Raw genomic sequence first — 20253 nt, forward strand, 5'->3', positions numbered from 1 at the left:
CAGATAGTTTTATGTGTATCTATCAACTTTATTATCATATCCTTAATTATTCTACCTCTGTGTTTCTTTCAAATCTCTCTGACGTTATTGATTTAGGTCAGAAGCTGGCTCCTGCCTTTACAGGTGACCTGTGTGTGCCTTATGAGTCTGGGATGTGACACTGCCCTAAAAGGCATGAAAAAAGAAAGGCTCTTGTCACAAAAGAGATCTTAAATAGGCAGCTTTGAGAAGAGATTCTTAGGCAAAAATCAGTAAAATACTTTTGTTCAAGTTAAGTTATTGCTAGTTATTAATACTAACCTTTCAAAGGTTTTGGTTGTTGTGGAAATCACATATTTTTCTTGTGGGAAGGAAATCATTTTTTTATATCTGGTGAGTATAATTTAGTGGATAAAGCACTACTGGCATTTAGAAAGTAATAGGGATAACTGAGATACTATTCCTCAACTGATGGATTTATTCAGCAATAGTTTGCACTTGAAAGATACTGATTAGCACTGAGGTTCTTGTGTCAGAGGCCTGGCATTGGATTCTGAGTCTGCTACTTACTATTAATTTATCTTATCTTCATCTAGTTTCCTTCTTAATACTGAAATAATAATGCTGCCATTTTATAATGGTAATGTGACTATTGTATGAATTGTTGTTGTTGAATAGTCCCTAAATTGTGTCTGACTCTTTATGACCCCATGGACTGTAGCAAGCTAAACTCCTCTGTCCTCCAGTAACTCTGGACTTTGCTTAAATTCGTGTGTGTTGAGTTAGTATTTCTATCTATATATGAATCAGATCAGATCAGTCATTCAGTCATGTCCGACTCTTTTCGAACCCATGAATTGCAGCACGCCAGGCCTCCCTGTCCATCACCAACTCCCGGTGTTCACTGAGACCCACGTCCATCGAGTCAGCGATGCCATCCAGCCATCTCATCCTCTGTCGTCCCCCTCTCCTTCTGCCCCCAATCCCTCCCAGCATCAGAGTCTTTTCCAATGAGTCAACTCTTCGCATGAGGTGGCCAAAGTACTGGAGTTTCAGCTTTAGCATCAGTCCTTCCAAAGAAATCCCAGGGCTGATCTCCTTCAGAATGGACTGGTTGGATCTCCTTGCAGTCCAAGGGACTCTCAAGAGTCTTCTCCAACACCACAGTTCAAAAGCATCAATTTTTTGGCGCTCAGCCTTCTTCACAGTCCAACTCTCACATCCATACATGACCACAGGAAAAACCATAGCCTTGACTAGACAGACCTTTGTTGGCAAAGTAAAGTCTCTGCTTTTGAATATGCTATCTAGGTTGGTCATAACTTTCCTTCCAAGGAGTAAGCGTCTTTTAATTTCATGGCTGCAGTCACCATCTGCAGTGATTTTGGAGCCCAGAAAAATAAAGTCTGACACTGTTTCCACTGTCTCCCCATCTATTTCCCATGAAGTGATGGGACCGGATGCCATGATCTTCGTTTTCTGAATGTTGAGCTTTAAGCCAACTTTTCCCCTCTCCACTTTCACTTTCATCAAGAGGCTTTTGAGTTCCTCTTCACTTTCTGCCATAAGGGTGGTGTCATCTGCATATCTGAGGTTATTGATATTTCTTCCGGCAATCTTGATTCCAGTTTGTGTTTCTTCCAGCCCAGCATTTCTCATGATGTACTCTGCATAGAAGATAAATAAGCAGGGTGACAATATACAGCCTTGACGTACTCCTTTTCCTATTTGGAACCAGTCTGTTGTTCCATGTCCAGTTCTAACTGTTGCTTCCTGACCTGCATACAAATTTCTCAAGAGGCAGATCAGGTGCTCTGGTATTCCCATCTCTTTAAGAATTTTCCACAGTTTATTGGGATCCACACAGTCAAAGGCTTTGGCATAGTCAATAAAGCAGAAATAGATGTTTTTCTGGAACTCTCTTGCTTTTTCTATGATCCAGCGGATGTTGGCAATTTGATCTCTGGTTCCTCTGCCTTTTCTAAAACCAGCTTGAACATCTGGAAGTTCACGGTTCACATATTGCTGAAGCCTGTCTTGGAGAATTTTGAGCATTACTTTACTAGTGTGTGAGATGAGTGCAATTGTGTGGTAGTTTGAGCATTCTTTGTATATGTAAATTATTTTAAACAATAGATCATCAATAATTAGTAAGCCCACAGATGATATTAGTTATCCTCATTATTATTTTCATCATCATCAGTTTCTTGTTTGCTGGAGAGCATAGCATAGAGGTTAAGAGTACAAGCCCAGAAGTTCAAATAGCAGCTCTACCAACTGCTAATTATGTGAACTCTGAACTCACCTGTATAACTCTGACAACATTCTCATCAGGGTTGTGGTGAGGATTAAATAAAATAATCTAGATAAAGTATTCACAAATAGCCTGATATAGGGAAAGTATTAAATAAATGTTTTAAAAATTAGAAAATCATTTTTTTTTCGATATCATTAAGGAGAAATTCCACAGAAATTACAAAATGTTTCTTAGTAATTGATTGTAGAAGAAACATTTTGCTGTGTACAATCATTTTGGTAGACAGTGAGAGTTACAATGGACTCTATTATAGGAAGATAGTAAGTGGGATCTAAGGGGAATTTTGTCTGTTTACCGGAAGTACTTCACTGTCTGTAAGATTTGCCCCTTCTCTTTTGTGCACATCATCAAATAAAGCATATCAAGTTCGTATTTGGAACTATTTGCCTGTGATTTTAAAAGTGTATCAGTGCCAGCATTTTTTGACCAGCAGTTATAGCAAGACATTAAGCTAGACCTTTATAATCCCTGAGTGAGTGATACAGCGTTTTTGGGCTTCAAGAACTTCCAAGTTCAGTTGATCCTTGAATAACTTGGGGATTAATCTGAGTATAACTTATGGATGGCCCTCTGTATCCACTGATTCAACCAACCATGGACCATGGAGTACCATAATATTTACTATTGAAATATATCTGTGTATAAGTAGTCTTGCATAGTTCAAACTCACATTGTTTAAGGGTCAGCTGTGATTCCAGAAGAAGGATAGAAGGTTAAAATACCAAGGGCCAGGAGAATAATAAATGAGACAGTAATTAAATAGAATAGATATTAGCAAACTGTGGCCAAGGGATAAATCTCCAGTGGGTTGTCTACATACTGGCCCATGAGCTAAGAATATCTTTTACAATTTTGTAGAGTTGTTTCAAAAAAAGGGAGACAAAGACCACTGTGTGACAAAGCTTATAGGTGGCTCAAAAACCGAAATCACTAATTGGCTGTTTGTAAAAAGTTTGCCAATCATCGGACTGGGACATTATAGAATACCATCCTTCATCAACTCTGTTGGAATTATATACATATTCAATATGGACCTAGAAAATAATTATTAGTAGTGCTTATGAAGGAATGACCTAAACACAGAGTTTGACTTACTGAGATATATTGTGTGAGGCATTCTGGGTAGGGGCTACAGAGTGAGTAAAAGTTGAAAAATAAATATAGGTATAAAGTATATTGAAAAACAAATATAGGTGGTAAGCATATGAAGGAAAATGGAAAAAAAAATACTGTGACAAAATAGTAAAACACAAAATGAGAATAATAACATAACACATTTTTTGAAATTTATAGCAATGAAACTAAAGACCTAAAATTTATTCAGATGAATTGGTATTATTGGCATGTTAACTTTATCAAATTCAAAAATCTAAATGAGCAAGTATCTTAAATCTACTTTTCAAGAAATTCATATGACATATATAGGATATTTTTGGTGTATATTTTCTACTAATGAATTCTGGATCTAACTGTTTTTATTTATAGTTATAGTTTCATAATTCTATTATTAATCTTATTCTTATTAACCATGCTATTCCCAAATGCAAAATGTTTTCTGCTCTTTGGCTACTGGATCTAGTCCAGTTTGGTTGGGATATTTGGAAGAGTCATACCAAGTAACAGATTATGTAGCAGCTCTTCAGATCCCTAAGCTATTTCTCAAAACGTTATTTTCTTTTTTCCTTACTGAATGTCATTGTGAGTTTTGTTGTCTTATTCCCTTGCACCAAGTGATTATACAAATTTTCAATTCCAAGAATAAGTCACAAGATCTTAAGAACTCCAGTGAAAACTAAAAGAATAATATTTAGACAAAAGTAAAGTAATTGGACTTCCTTCAGCTTCTGTTTTTTTGCGTCAATATGATTATGACAAATAGATTCAAGGGATTAGATTTGATAGACAGAGTGCCTGAAGAACTATGGATGGAGGTTTGTGACATTGTATAGGAAGCAGTGATCAAGACCATGCCCCCCAAAAAAGGAATGCAAAAAGTCAAAATGGTTGACTGAGGAGCACTTACAAAGAGCTGTGAAAAGAAGAGAAGAGAAAGGCAAAGGAGAAAAGGAAAGATTCACCCATTTGAATGCAGAGTTCCAAAGAATAGCAAGGAGAGATTAGAAAGCCTTCTTCAGTGATCAGTACAAAGAAATAGAGGAAAACAACAGAATGGGAAAGACTAGAGATGTCTTCAAGAAAATTAGAGATACCAAGAGAACATCTCATGCAAAGATGGGTACAATAAAGGACAGAAATGGTATGGACCTAACAGAAGCAGAATATAAGAAGAGGTAGCAAGAATACACAGAACTATACAAATAAATTTTCATGACCCAGATAGCCCAGTGATGTGATCACTCACCTAGAGCCAAACCTCCAGTAGTGTGAAGCTAAGTGGGCCTTAGGAAGCATCACTATGAACAAAGCTAGTGGAGATGTTGGACTTCCATCTGTGCGATATCAAATCCTAAAAGATGATGCTGTGAAAGTACTTCACTCAATATACCAGCAAATTTGGAAAACTCAGCAGTGGCCACAGGACTGGAAAAGGTCAGTTTTCATTCCAATCCCAAAGAAAGGCAATGCCAAAGAATGCTCAAACTACCACACAATTGCACTCATCTCACACGCTAGTAAAGTAATGCTCAAAATTCTCCAAGCCAGGCTTCAGCAATATGTGAACTAAGAGTTTCCAGATGTTTAAGTTGGATTTAGAAAAGGCAGAGGAACCAGAGATCAAACTGCTAACATCGCTGTATCATCAGAACAGCAAGATAGTTCCAGAAAAACTTCCACTTCTGCTTTATTGACTATGCCAGTGCCTTTGACTGTGTGGATCACAACAAACTCTGGAAAATTCTGAAAGTGATGGGCATACCAGACCACCTTACCCGCCTCCTGAGAAATCTGTATGCAAGTCAGGAAGGAACAGTTAAAACCGGACATGGAACAATGGACTGATTCCAAATTAGGGAAGGAGTAGGTCAAGGCTGTATATTGTCACCCTGCTTATTTAACTTCTATGCAGAGTACATCATGCGGAATGCTGGACTGGATGAAGCTAGGAGAAATATCAAGTACCTCAGATACGCAGGTGACACCACCCTTATGGCAGAAATGAAGATGAACTAAAGAGCCTCTTGATGAAAGTGAAAGAGGAGAGTGAAAAACCTGACTTAAAACTCAGCATTCAAAAAACAAAGATTATGGCATCCAGTCCCATCACACCATGGAAAATAGATGGAAAAACAAGGGAAACAGTGACAGACTATTTTCTTGGGCTCCAAAGTCACTGCAGATGGTGACTACAGCCATGAAATTAAAAGATCCTTGCTCCTTGGAAGTAAAGCTATGACCTACCTAGACAGCATATTAAAAAGCAAAGACATTACTTTGCCAACAAATGTCTATCTAATGAAAGCTCTGGTTTGTCCAGTAGTCATGTATGGATGTGAGAGTTGGACTATAATGAGAGCTGAGTGCCACAATATTGATGCTTTTGAACTGTGATGTTGGAGAAGACTCTTGACAGTTCTTTGAACTGCAAGGAGATCACATGACTGAGCAACTGAACTGGAGATTAGGATAGTCATTTTTGCCCTTACAATGCATAGCATTAAGTGACTCAAAAAGAAAATCACTTTTCTTATTGATTTAATACTATTGAGTTAAAAAGTAAACTGAGTTGAGACTGATATATTAATTCTCTGGCTTCCTTTTTCTAATTTATAACATTTTTACTGTGACTAGATAATAATAATAAAAAAAAAAAAACACCTTTCAGCTGTAAAACCCAAGGAGAATTAATTGTATTTACTAACTGCCTGAGATTAGGTTTAGATTCACTTTGAAATATATTTTATTTTTAAATATACAGAGCTGGATCCATAGAACCTAGTAACAGGCATCAATCAAAAATATATTTCTCAAGAGCAAATGGATGACATTTTCCATAGGAAATTTGATCATAGTCAAACTGTTATGCCTTGTGTTTGTAACTCCAGTTTCTCATAACAGTTCCCCCTTTCTCTGCTCTTCACTTCTATTCTTTTTTATTTTATCTTTCTATATGAGTTCTTTTGAAGACATTTAGAAAGAACTTATCATTGGTAAAAACTATTTTGAAAATCACCAGTTATTGGATTGTAAGCTTCCCTAAGGCAAAAATCAGTACTTCCTTTGTAACATGTTCATAAAAGTACAACCAAGTTCATCTTTTTGAGGATTAAATTAAATGATCTCCTGAATAATTATTCACATAATACATGTTCAGTGATTGTTAGGTATTTTGATTGTTATTACTTATTTCTGTATTCACATCTCTGAGGGCCCCCATAGCAGATACGTTTAGTGGATCTAATATATAAATATGGATGTATAGTCGAAGACACTCTGATGGGACTTTGCCTTTGATTTTTTTTTTTAATAAATCTAATTGCCACATGGTTGTTACATAGTGTGACAAATTATTATGATAAGGGTACATCCTTGATGAACCAAATGTGATGTTGACTTTGCTGTTACCAATAATAACTTTGAAAATTATTATCTTTTACTAGAAACTATTACTAATAGAGTCACAAAAGAGTCAACCAGTAGCACCATTTTATTGAAAGGGTCTAAATTAACAGTTGAAGGATTTTACAAGTCCATCAATGGAATAGAGAGTTAATACAAAATAAGAGACAGTCTCAGTTTCTGTGGCATCTACAGATATTATATTTAAGTGCTTAAATTATAATGTGGCTAGTGAAAGGATTTTATGAATTATTGATATTTTCAATCTACACACTCCAGGATGAAATTCATTAGGAGGTGATAGTTTAGGAAACACATTATATAAAGGCATTGTAATACAAGCTGATTGAGCAGCAATTTTATTCACTGGTACATGGGTATCATTTAAAAACATAATTTAGATGCTGAGCTGCAGAGATTACCCTTGTCTTTCATTAAAAAAAAAAGTATTAGCACTTTATTTATGGAAAGAGACAGATGTCTTTCAAAATTTTTGATACACAGTATACCAAAAATTAATGAACATCACAGATCTTTTTATTTCTGTTTACTGAAGTGCTTTTGTATTTTCTTGGTGGATGTAAAATGCATGAGGAGAGAATTTTCTCTGCTTCAGAATAATAATTAATAGGACATGAGTTACTTAGCACTGGTTTGTTTCTGGTGATAAGAAATATCTTGTTTCCTTGGCCAAGAAATGAGGATGCCATTTTTTTTTTCTGTTATTTTATCTTCTCCGGAGAGATGCATTACATCACCATTCTGAAGCCTGCTAGCACTGGAAAGTATGACATTCAGTTCCTTTCTTTGAAAATACCACAGTACAATTTATCATTGCGTGGTGGTGTGAGAAATATTAATTGAGCTATTTCTGTGTGCTGGGTATTGAAGATGCAGTGATGAATAAGACCAGAACTTGGTTTTGAATTTCAATTCTACTACTACTTAATAAAAGAGCCATATATCTTTGTACCTGTTTTGTCATTTGAAAAATTAAGATAATGAAATATCTACCTCATAAGTATGTTGTGAGATGATTAAATTAGTATATATGCAATACTGAAATATGGGACATGCTTAATTGTTGTTCAGTCACTCAATTATGTCCAATTCTTTGCAACATCATGTGCTGCAGCACGCCAGAGCTGCCTGTCCTTCATTATTTCCTGGAGTTTGGTCAAACTCATGTCCATTGAGTTGGCAGTGCCATCCAACCATCTCATCCCCTTCTCTTCTTGCCTTCAATCTTTCCTAGGATCAGATTCTTTTCCAAAGAGTCAGCACTTCACATGAAGTGGCCAAAGTATTAAGGCTTCAGCTTTAGCATCAGTCCTTACAATGAATATTCAGGGTTGATTTCCTTTAGGATTGACTGGTTTGATTAACATGCTTAATGAATGTTGAGCTTATAGCAGACACAGTGCCTGCCCTTAGGGAGATTCCATTTGTGTTATTTATCTCCTCTACACCCCTCTTGGATTTGGTGACAGAAAGGAAATGGAGAGCAAAAACGCAATAGTGTTTCATTAAGTTTAAATGTTGTGAGAACCAGTATATGATATTAGACAAGTGCTAGGAGTCTGAAACCTACCAGTGTTGATCTTGGTTAAGTTTTTATACCTTTTAAGTTTTGGTTGACTTTTATGTTTGATATGGTAGTAACTAGGACCATGTCACATCAAAATATTTTGTTAACTTCAGTTCAGTCACTCAATCATATCAGATTGTTTGTGACCCCATGGACTGCAGCATGCCAGGCTTCCCTCTCCATCACCAATTCCTGGAGCTTACACAAACTCATGTCTGTTGAGTTGGTGATGCCATCCAACCATCTCATCCTCTGTGTTCCCCTTCTCCTCCTGCCTTCAAACTTTCCCAGCATTAAGGTCTTTTCCAATAAATTAGTTCTTCACATCATATGGCCAAAGTATTGGAGTTTCAGCTTCAGTATCAGTTTTTCCAATGAATATTCAGGATTGATTTCCTTTAGGATCGACTGCTTAGAAAGTACTGTACTAATATAAAATATTATTATGAGCTTTTGGTTATCCGCTTATAGGAGATTTTCTTTGTAAATAATGCACTAGCAAATTTTTTTTAGAAGACTAATTTGTTTATTGCTTTTGTGTGCTTTTAGCTTAACTACTCAGCTATCCTGAGAAGTTCAGTTCAGTTCAGTAGCTCAGTCATGTAGAACTATTTGTGACCCCATGAACTGCAGCATGCCAGGCCTCCCTGTACATCATCAACTCCCGGAGTTTACCCAAACTCATGTCCATTGAGTCAGAGATGCCATTTAACCATCTCATCCTCTGTCATCTCCTTCTCCTCCTGTGTTTAATCCTTCCCAACTTCAGGGTCTTTTCAAACGAGTCTGCTCTAAGCATCCAGTGGCCAAAGTATTGGAGTTTCAGCTTCAACATCAGTGCTTCTAATGAACACCCAGAACTGATTTCCTTTAGGATGGACTGGTTGGATCTCCTTGCAGTCTTAGGGACTCTCAAGAGTCTTCTCCAACACCACAGTTCAAAAGCATCAGTTCTTCTTTGCTCATCTTTCTTTATAGTCCAACTCTCACATCCATACATGACACTAGAAAAACCATTGCCTTGACTAGACAGACCTTTGTTGACAAAGTAATGTCTCTGCTTTTTAATATGCTGTCTAGGTTGGTCATAACTATGTTTCCAAGGAGTAAGTGTCTCTTAATTTTATGTCTTTAATCTGCAGTGATTTTGGAGCCCCAAATAATAAAGTCAGCCCACTGTTTCCCCATCTGTTTGCCATGAAGTTATGGGACCGGATGCCATGATCTTCGTTTTCTGAATGTTGAGCCTTAAGCCAACTTTTTCACTCTCCTCTTTCACTTTCATCAAGAGGCTTGTAGTTCTTCTTCACTTTCTGCCATAAGGGTTGTGTCATCTGCATATCTGAGGTTATTGATATTTCTCCCTGCAGTCTTGATTCCAGCTTGTGATTCCTCCAGCCCAGCATGTCTCATAATGTACTCTGCATATAAGTTAAATAAGCAGGGTGACAATATACAGCCTTGACATACTCCTTTTCCTATTTGGAACCAGTCTGTTGTCCCATGTCCAGTTCTAACTGTTGCTTCCTGACGTGCATACAGGTTTCTCAAGAGGCAGGTCAGGTGGTCTGGTATTCCCATCTCTTTCAGAATGTTCCAGAGTTTATTGTGATACACACAGTCAAAGGCTTTGGCATAGTCAATAAAGCAGAAATAGAAGGTTTTCTGGAACTCTCTTGCTTTTTCGATGATCCAGCAAATGTTGGCAATTTGATCTCTGGTTCCTCTGTCTTTTCTAAAACCAGCTTGAACATCTGGAAGTTCACGGTTCACATATTAGTGAAGCCTGGCTTGGAGAATTTTGAGCATTACTTTACTAATGTGTGAAATGAGTGCAATTGTGCTGTAGTTTGAGCATTCTTTGGCATTGCCTTTCTTTGGGATTGGAATGAAAACTGACCTTTTCCAGTCCTGTGGCCACTGCTGAGTTTTCCAAATTTGCTGGTATATTGATGCAGCACTTTCACAGGATCATCCTTTAAGATTTGATATAGCTCAGCTGGAATTCCATCACCTCCACTAGCTTTGTTTGTAGTGATATTTCCTAAGGCCCGCTTGACTTCACTTTCCAGGATGTCTGACTAGGTGAGTGATCACACCATCGTGTTTATCTGGTTCATGAAGATCTCTTTTGTATAGTTCTTCTGTGTATTCTTGCCTCCTCTTCTTAATATCTTCTGCTTCTATTAGGTCCATACCATTTCTGTCCTTTATTGAGCCCATCTTTGCACACAATGTTCCCTTGGTATCTCTAATTTTCTTGAAGACATCTCTTAGTCTTTCCCATTCTACTGTTTTCCTTTATTTCTTTGCACTGATCACTGAGGAAGGCTTTCTTATTTCACCTTGCTATTCTTTGGAACTCTGCATTCAAATGGGTATATCTTTCGTTTTCTCCTTTGCTTTTCACATCTTTTATTTTCACAGCTATTTGTAAGGCCTCCTCAAATAGCCATTTTCCTTTTTTGCATTTATTTCTCTTGGGAATGGTCTTGATCCCTGTTTCCTGTACAATGTCATGAAGCTCTGTCCATAGTTCATCAGGCACTCTATCTATCAGATCTAGTCCCTTATATCTATTTGTCACTTCCACTGTATAATCATAAGTGATATGATTTAGGTCATACTTGAATGCTCTAGTGGTTTTCCCCACTTTCTTCAATTTAAGTCTGAATTTGGCAATAAGGAGATCATGATCTGAGCCACAGTCTGTTCCCGGTCTTGTTTTTGCTGACTTGTGTTTGCTGTCCTGTGAAAAGTGTACCCAAATGCATTTTAATAATCTAAGCCAAATGTAACAAAGAAAATAGTTTGGTTCAAAATACTACTACATTTCAATAATAAAAATATTTTTATAATTATTTAATATTTTACAACTCTCTTATTCTCTTCATAAATGTCATTTCTATATATTAGATTAGATGCATTAATTACATAAAATTCTGCTCATTTAGAATATTTAAATTTTAGATAGAAAATGGGTTGTATGACTTGCAGTTTAAAAGGAAAGAAATTTTAAGCTACATTAGCATTAGATACAATTTCATAGTCTCAGTTATGGCAATTTAGTTCTACCAATTTTTGGTAAGCAACAATTTTATTTCTCTGTAATTTGTAATACTATTTGAAAAAGGTTGACAATGCATGCATATGCTCTCTCATCCATACATTTTCTAATTAAAGAATGCAATCCCAATATTGCATATGGTACAGATATGGACAGAACTAATATAGAACTAATAACATCTTATTTCTTCTAAACAATAACATGACTGTATTATATTTTATGAATTGTTGTGGAATGAAGTGGAAATTTGCTAGTCTTTTTTTTTTTTAACTGTTTCTTCCTTTTATTCAGAATGCAGTTACCCTTAATTTGAATTTGCCCTGTAGCTAACCACAGGATGTAGCTTGTGACATTAAGTTTGACAAAGGACAACAAGAAAATCACTTTAAGGCAACATATAAACATATTTATGGAGGTTGCATGAATGAAAAAAGTAGTTTGGGTATTAAAATTGAAGACAGAAAAGTAGAGAAACTACTTCCAAGGAGGTTTGGAAATGAACAACAACAGCTAAAATGTCAGAATTCGGGATATTGGATCAGAGTAACAGACAAGAGATCCTGAAGAAGACCTAGCAGGGTTGTCATCATACAATTCATTTATTAATGATCTCATAACAGAAAGAAGAAAAGGGAGTATTTTCCACTTGTGTTTCTAGATTGTCATAGACTGCTTTATAGTGACAAATTTCTCTTGCCATTATAACCTCAAGACCATGCTTTTTTTTTCTTTCCTTTTTTTCCCTTTGGTTTTACATTTAATGAGTTGAAGATACAAATTGCTTATTAATTTACTTTCCTCCCCATCCTTTAAAATATTCAAAGACATCATCCCATGTATGATTCTATATAGCAAATCCAGATTCTTCTTTGCCGTTTTTTTCTTATCACATACCTTAAATATCTACAAAACAGAATTAATTATCTCTATGTGGATTGTGTATTAATTCAGTGGATGTTCATTGAGTATGCATTACGTGCCAGGCATTGTGAGCTTGTGAAGGATACAGGGGTAAGCATGGTTTTTATACGCAGGCAGTTTGTTTGCATTTACTTCTTCAGGTGAGGGAAGCATCTAGAATTAGATGATGAACAATGACTGGAGAACCCTAAATGTTACTTAGCTTTTCAGTGACAAATTATGTTTGCCATACTAGTTTTTGTTATGGGAATATGATTTGTATGTACTTTAACTCAACTTAAATTATAGGATTGTTTTACTTTAGTCTTAGAAATGGCAAATAAATGATGAATGAGCTACAGCCAGTCATGACATAGGCAACACCATAATTTTCTCTGAAATAGAATTGCCTAATAAATCTTAATTTAAAGTCAAAAGCAGTGCCAGAGGTGCACTTTACTTGGGCTACAGTTTATGACAGTTTCTTCAAATTAGACCAGGACCAGAGAATTAAAAGTTAAACTTTGCCTAATGACAGTTGAGAAAATAAAGGTAATATTTATTTGAAAAATAAAAATCTCCATTAAATTATAAGATAGTAGTTATAAATTATAATAAATATACCTTATTAATACTTTTTGCACATATCCATCTTGCTCATTAAGCATTTGTTGGAGAGAGAAATACTAGTCACCAAGAAGTTAAAGTAATTGCACACAAAAATGAGATGAATTTTTTATGGAATAAGACTAAAGTTGTGTGATTGTACGTTTTATGTTGTATAATATAACCAGCTTCATATATAATCCAAAGCACATATATTTAGAGCTATTTCAAAGAACGAAATTAGTTCTAGGAATCCCTTGGTAGGCTAGTCCTTGACAAATGTCAACTTCAGCGTAAGACCCCACTCTCAGCCTCCACTTTCATGTGAAATGAGCCTCCAGTACAAACTTTTTGAGACTATTGATTAATTTTTAAAGTGCTTACTTCCGTTTCTTCTACTTGTCAGAGTGAGCTCAGGTTTGTTAGTAATCTAGTCATGAAGTTCATCTCTTAGGTAAAGTATTTAAGTGAACTATATTGAAGTATACAGTCCAGTAAATACTACATTTACTTGATATAGGTTTAATTAATGATGATGATGATAAATTATAATAATATAAGAGTATCATAGTTTTTTAAAAAGTCCTAAAAATCCTGTTAAAAATAAGATTTGTAAATGAATGACATATCTTAAAAAGGATAACCCCATTTACAACTTTCTAAACATAAGTTTTCCTATATACCATTTTTGTATTCTAACGCATGTGATTTTGAGCTTTCAAAAAAGTCAAGGAGAGAAATGAGTGTGATTTTGCTGGTAATTGAAGACGTGAGCTTAGGTCAAAGCACAAAATCTTACCTGAAAGTAAATATCCAAAAGAGTATTTCTCCCTTGTTTTAAAATGTTCCTAGAGTTTTATTTATTGTACATAGTAGCTCAGTTTATCCCTTCCACTGAAATTATCTTAGATTTATATCACTTGGAACCTATTATTTTTCTTTTTTATGTTTGTATCATGAGCCCATTTTCTTTTGAGTCTTTCCCTCTTTCTTCCCCACTGATCCTTTTTTTTTGTTTGTTTGTTTCCTTGTTGTGTGGCAAATTCTCCCTATAGAGACCAATATTAATTAGAAAAAGAAGATGTCGCTTGATGAGTTCCCTGAATATGTTACAGTTTCTCAAATTTTTCCTCTACTTGTAATAATTGATACCTTAAAATCATAATGGAATCTAATTTGAAAGATACATAACCATAAAGTGTTGGAGAATCTCAATTTATTCTTAAAAGAGTTTGTTGAAAGACTTGCTTTAGAATTTCAGAAAAGCCCAGAGCAGGTGGCTCATTATTTGTGTCAACCTTTGGATATATTTTTTCCTGAAGATAGTATTTTTCCACAGTAACATAAAATACTGATGAGTGGGAGGAAGAAAAGCTTCTTCAGTAAGGATTCTAAATATATTTATTCAGGATGAGAGCATTTCCTGTTAATGTGTCACCTCGCAAGGTACATTTCTCATTAACTACAGAAAATATTAGGCCCTAAGAGATGAGTTACAGAGTAGTTTCTTCCAAAGAGATCAATTCTTGAGATGGGTAAAAAGCAAGACCATTTTGTTAAGTAGTGGTATAAACAATAATTAATAAATGAGACTATCAAAACTATCTGAAAGCTTTCTATATATAATTACCAACCTATCTTTCAAATAGAAAATCCTTGTGTTATTATTATGAATATTGTATTTCCTGTGTCTATAGTTTGGAATGATATGTTAATTCAATCTTAGCTTAACTTTTGCCTTATTTTTTTTTCAAACTTATACTGTATTTTTAAGCTTATAATGTGGTTGTTTCTTAAAAAATAATTTTATAGAGGAATGGGTTCTTTTAAGAAAGACATGATGTTCAATAAATCGAGTTTGAGTGCAATAAATTATTTACTTTCAGTTTGCAAGAGGTGAATAAAAAGTGCTTGGCCAATATCGTACCATTAATCTATTCTCTTTTCTCCTTTCTCTCTTTACTTCTCTCTCTCCAATAGAAGTGGAACAAAAAGGTAATTAAATACCTTTCATAAATTATATACTATTTATAGGCTAAGTTATTTAACAGTTTAACATCTAGTTAAAATAATTGTTATTAATTTTTATCTATTTTCTGAAAATTTATTTACTACTTCTGCTGCTCAACTTCACGTTAATCTGTTGTACTGACCAGTGCTGGTTTGATTATTTTTATCCTAAAACAGTTTAATAGTGTAAAGTTTTAAACCATGCATTTTATTCCTCTTTATTTTTAAATGAGTAGTTAGAAATCCAGTAGATGCTGATGCATAATGACTGCTTCAGATTTGTTTTTATTTCTAGACTAGATAATTTTCCATAGCTCTGGAGTGATTCCCTGTTCTTTTGATTTTTAACTATTAAGGGAAAAGGGGAGATGGTTTTCTGAAATACATTAAAATAAATTGCTTTTGTAAGCAAGGGCTGATTATTAACTAACATAAAGTTTATATACAATTTTGACAAGAATACCTACCCATCCTTTATAATTATAAACATCATATTGTGTGTGTGCTAAGTCACTTCAGTCGTGTCCAATTCTTTATGACCCTATGGACTGTAGCCCACCAGGCTCCTCTGTCCATGTAATTCTCCAGGCAAGAAGATGTAATGAGTTGCCATTTCCTCCTCCAGGGGATCTTCCTGACCCAGGGATGGAACCTTCATCTCTTATGTCTCTCACATTGGTTGGTGGGTTCTTTACCAGCAGCACCACCTGGGAAGCCCAGGCATCATATTAGAGTCCTGAAAAATTCTTCCAATAATGAATTTTACTATTAATTATAATTTGATGATGATCCTCTATCCTTGCTATGGAAGATTTTGACAGTTAAATTTTCCCCTAAATGTCTCACTTTCCCAAAATTGAAACTTTGGACATTTTAACAATGTACTTTTGTTTTTAATAACCTGCAAACCCTAGTTGAGTTTCATCTTAGATTTTCTCTTAGATGTAGGTTTATAATTGCTGTTAAAGAGCTAATCACTAATATCAAGAGAATAATACTTTAATCATTAAAATACGAATCAACCTCCAAATTTCTTGTGATTTCTTAATTTCTCTTCCCAATATACTTCTAATCATTTCAAACATAACAGTGAACCGCATGATTATTTTTCAGTGTGTTTGCTCTGCAAAAATATTGGAGCAGTGTTTCCCATAGCAGGTTCAGAAGAAAATTACATCCCATCAGGCTCTGTAGAAAGGGTTCTGTGATCAAATTAATTTGTGGAAATTTGCTCACACTCCCTTCTTCTGCCTTGCGGAGTCACTAATGTACCTCAGCACTTAGAATCCTGATATTATTTTAATTAGATATTTATTAAGCATGTGTGGCTAGGAATCCCTGTTTTTGTGTTGGGTTTTTTTCTGTGTATTATATATCTAAACCATATAAATAGGTATATCAAGGACCTCCTTTTGGGAAACATTGCTTTTTAGCCCCTTTGTTATAGATGAATCAGTCAAGCTTTCCTTACCACCACTCACATGATGTGCTACTGAAAAATAAAATTAATCAGACAAGTCCTGCCCATTTTCAGTCTGAAGTATGAGCAGCAAAATATTGTAGCAAGTAATCTTGTTTTTTTAATGTTCTTCTCATGTAACAGTAAAAGGTACATGTTTTTAAGTTCCAATTCTACTGTATTTAACAGGACATTTTTAACTGATTAAAATCTAGATCTTGGGTTCTTCTCTGTAACTTTTCACCTTTTCTTCTTCCCTTATTTCTTCTTTCCTTTCTTTTTCTTCCTTTCTCTTTTTCCTTCCAGTATCCATCCATCACTCATTTTTAATTGTGTGAGTTGCATGCTCTGTGTGTGCTGTAGCAGCTTTAAGGGCTTTTTTGCTATAAGATTCAGTGGCCTGTATTACAAGGTTTTTCTTTTCCCTTATTATGTTTTTAATTACTTTTGTATTTTCATTTGCTTCTTAATGACAAGTATAGAGTAGTTACTAGCATCAGAGTGAAAACAATATTTTTTAAAAAGTTTCAAATAAGATATATGAAACTATCACGTGTAAATGTTTGTATTTGGTATATGTCCATAGAATACACAGACATAAGTCACATCTATATAGATAGCATATCCAAAATTATTGCAACACTCTTGCAAAGGTAAAATGCAAAAGAAAGCACAGCCACTCATGAAAAGGCCAAATTTCATCAGCAAATCAAATCAGAATGATTCTAAAGAAATGTCAAAATTAATGTGGAAAAATACTTTATGTTCTCAGAAGAATGCAGCAAAATAATTAAGTGGTGGTGGGTATTTCTTATTAGAGTTGAATTCCACTTGGTGAAAAGTAAGAATATATGACAAAATATTTAAATTAATATAATTATTATTTTGACTCTTTCCCAATTGACAGTTTTTCTTTGTCCTGGACTACTAAAAGGAGTATACCAGAGTGAACATTTGTTTGAATCTGACCACCAATCTGGGGCATGGTGCAAAGACCCTCTTCAGGCTTCTGACAAGATTTATTATATGCCCTGGACCCCATACAGAACTGATACCCTGACTGAGTACTCATCCAAGGATGACTTCATTGCTGGAAGGCCAACTACAACCTACAAGCTCCCTCACAGGGTGGATGGCACAGGATTTGTAGTGTATGATGGAGCTTTGTTCTTCAATAAAGAGCGCACCAGAAACATAGTAAAGTTTGATTTGCGGACTAGGATAAAGAGTGGAGAAGCTATCATAGCAAATGCCAATTACCATGATACCTCCCCTTACCGCTGGGGAGGCAAATCTGACATAGACTTGGCAGTGGACGAGAATGGGCTATGGGTCATCTATGCAACAGAACAAAACAATGGTAAAATTGTCATTAGTCAATTGAACCCTTACACCCTACGGATTGAAGGGACATGGGATACTGCATATGATAAAAGATCAGCTTCCAATGCATTCATGATATGTGGAATTCTGTATGTGGTCAAATCTGTCTATGAGGATGACGACAATGAGGCCACGGGAAATAAGATTGACTACATTTACAACACTGACCAAAGTAAGGACAGTTTGGTGGATGTGCCCTTTCCTAATTCATACCAGTACATAGCAGCTGTGGATTACAACCCCCGGGACAACCTTCTTTATGTGTGGAATAACTATCACGTCGTGAAATATTCTTTGGATTTTGGACCTCTGGATAGTAGATCAGGTAAGTTTGACTTTTGATGGTACTTTAAAGGGAACTATTTACAGCTTCAACTTAGTAAGTTTATTGTATATTTTTATTAGACTTCTTTCTCCTGGTTTTTCTTCTGGCCTGTGTTTTGAAAGTTATTCATTTTCTTATTAGCTAAAAAATGTTGCTGTTAATCACTGTTAAAAAAAAAATTTATAGGCATGAGAATCCAACTCTTACTCCTCTATGCAGCTAGTCTCCAACTTTCATCCCTTCTTTGAAGGGCATTTTCATTATCAGCTAGTTAGTTTGTGTGCCTGTATGTGTAGTGAACTATAGAAAACCTTTGCAAAAATAGAATGCTATCCCACCTAATTAATTGTGACATGCCCTACAAAGTGCCCTCTACTTGAAAATGCCAAAGGGTTGGCTTGATATAATTCTTCAGGAGCCCTATACCAATATATTCAACTCACTGAGCACATCATATATGACCACCCCTACTGGGAATATTGTCAGTTTATTCATATGTATAAGTGTACCTAATTGATATATACAGAAAAATGTTCATAAACTGATACAGATAAAAGAATAGATCTCAATTGTAAAAGAAAAAACAGTACAAAACTCAGCTTAAAAAAGAAAAAAAGACATTTCAACTCCCTTTCTTTAAAAGTATCTTTTCTTCTCCAGGAAATACTGTTTACTTTTAGTATTGTTTGAAGACAGTCATCAATTGATCCATCTTTTACATTTTTAGTTGCATAACTGAGCAGATTTATCTTAGTTTAGAAGTTAAATTATTTTAGCTAGCAATTTTACTGTTCAGTTTAGTTCAGTCTCTTAGTCGTATCTGACTCTTTGCAACCCAATGGACTGCAGCGTACCAGGCTTCCCTGACCATCACCAACTCTCAGAGCTTGCTCAAACTCATGTCTGTTGAGTTGGTAATGGCATCCAACCATCTCATCTTCTGTCATCCCCTTCTCCTCCTGCCTTCAGTCTTTCCCAGCATCAGGGCCTTCTACTGAGAGTCAGTTCTTCACATCAGCTGCCCAAAGTACTGGAGTTTCAGCTTCAACATCAGTCCTTTCAATGACAATTCAGGACTGATTTCCTTTAGGACAGACTGGTTTGATCTCCTTGCAGTCTAAGGGACTCAAGAGTCTTCTCCAACACCACAGTTCAAAAACATCAATTCTTCAGTGCTCAGCTTTCTTTATAGTCCAACTCTCACATCCATACATGACTACTGGAAAAACCGTAGCTTTGACTAGATGGACATTTGTTGGCAAAGTAATGTCTCTGCTTTTTAATATGCTGTCTATGTCGGTCATAGCTTTTCTTCCAAAGAGCAAGCTTCTTTTAATTTAATTTCATGGCTGTAGTCACCATCTCCAGTGATTTTGAAGCCCCCAAAAATAAAGTCTCTCACTGTTCTCATTTTTTCCCATTCCATTTCCCTGAATTAACGGAAACAGTGATAATATTGTTCTTCCTGATAAAATATAATGGAAAAGTAAGATATAAGTGTCTGAATTTTCATAGTGACATAGCAATTCAAAGTTCATTTTTTTTAAATTCTTACAAGTTATTATTTCTTATTTTCTGCATTGTTTTTACCATGCTTTTACTAGCATGTCATTTTGCTTTATTAACTTACTTCATTATATACTTATCATCATACAATTAGAGTCTAAGTGCCATATAGCTAGTAATCTTGCTTTACTTATCCTTTTATTATTTTTCATCTGACCATTATTTCTGCCTTCTTAGATCCTAGTGTACTATATAGCATAAAGATAATACTCAATAATTCTTTGCTGAGTGAATGAATGGATGAAAGCATGAATGGATGCCTTTCTATTTCTCACTATGATAGAATGTCAAATTGGGTGGCATTTTCTCTAATGCCTGAGAAGCTTCTACAAGACTGAGAGCTGTTCTTTCCATGGGCAGCATGTTGATATTATGTTGAACTGCTTTTTGTAGAAGAAAAACCCTAATAGGCAATAGTAGCAAAAGCAACTTCTCATTATTAGTCCTGAAAAATCTCCTAGACCTAGCTAACCTCTGTACAGGTAAGGTTTCTTAAACCAACACACCTTTCAGTTAAAAAGCTAAGCATCTGAAA

General features: G+C 35.3%; 1 protein-coding gene across 6 annotated transcripts in view; it reads left to right on the forward strand.

Moving 5' to 3' along the window:
* The window catches only part of ADGRL3 (adhesion G protein-coupled receptor L3), a 956872-nt gene that overhangs the window by 610928 nt on the left and 325691 nt on the right, over positions 1–20253 (forward strand). For all 6 annotated transcript variants that reach the window (XM_070372463.1, XM_070372465.1, XM_070372461.1 and 3 more), the window contains one exon: positions 17352–18152. In XM_070372463.1, the coding sequence (XP_070228564.1) occupies positions 17352–18152 (801 nt within the window). The remainder of the gene's footprint in view (positions 1–17351; positions 18153–20253) is intronic.

Source organism: Bos mutus, chromosome 6, assembly GCF_027580195.1.
Source record: "Bos mutus isolate GX-2022 chromosome 6, NWIPB_WYAK_1.1, whole genome shotgun sequence".
In the NCBI taxonomy this organism is placed as follows: domain Eukaryota; kingdom Metazoa; phylum Chordata; class Mammalia; order Artiodactyla; family Bovidae; genus Bos; species Bos mutus.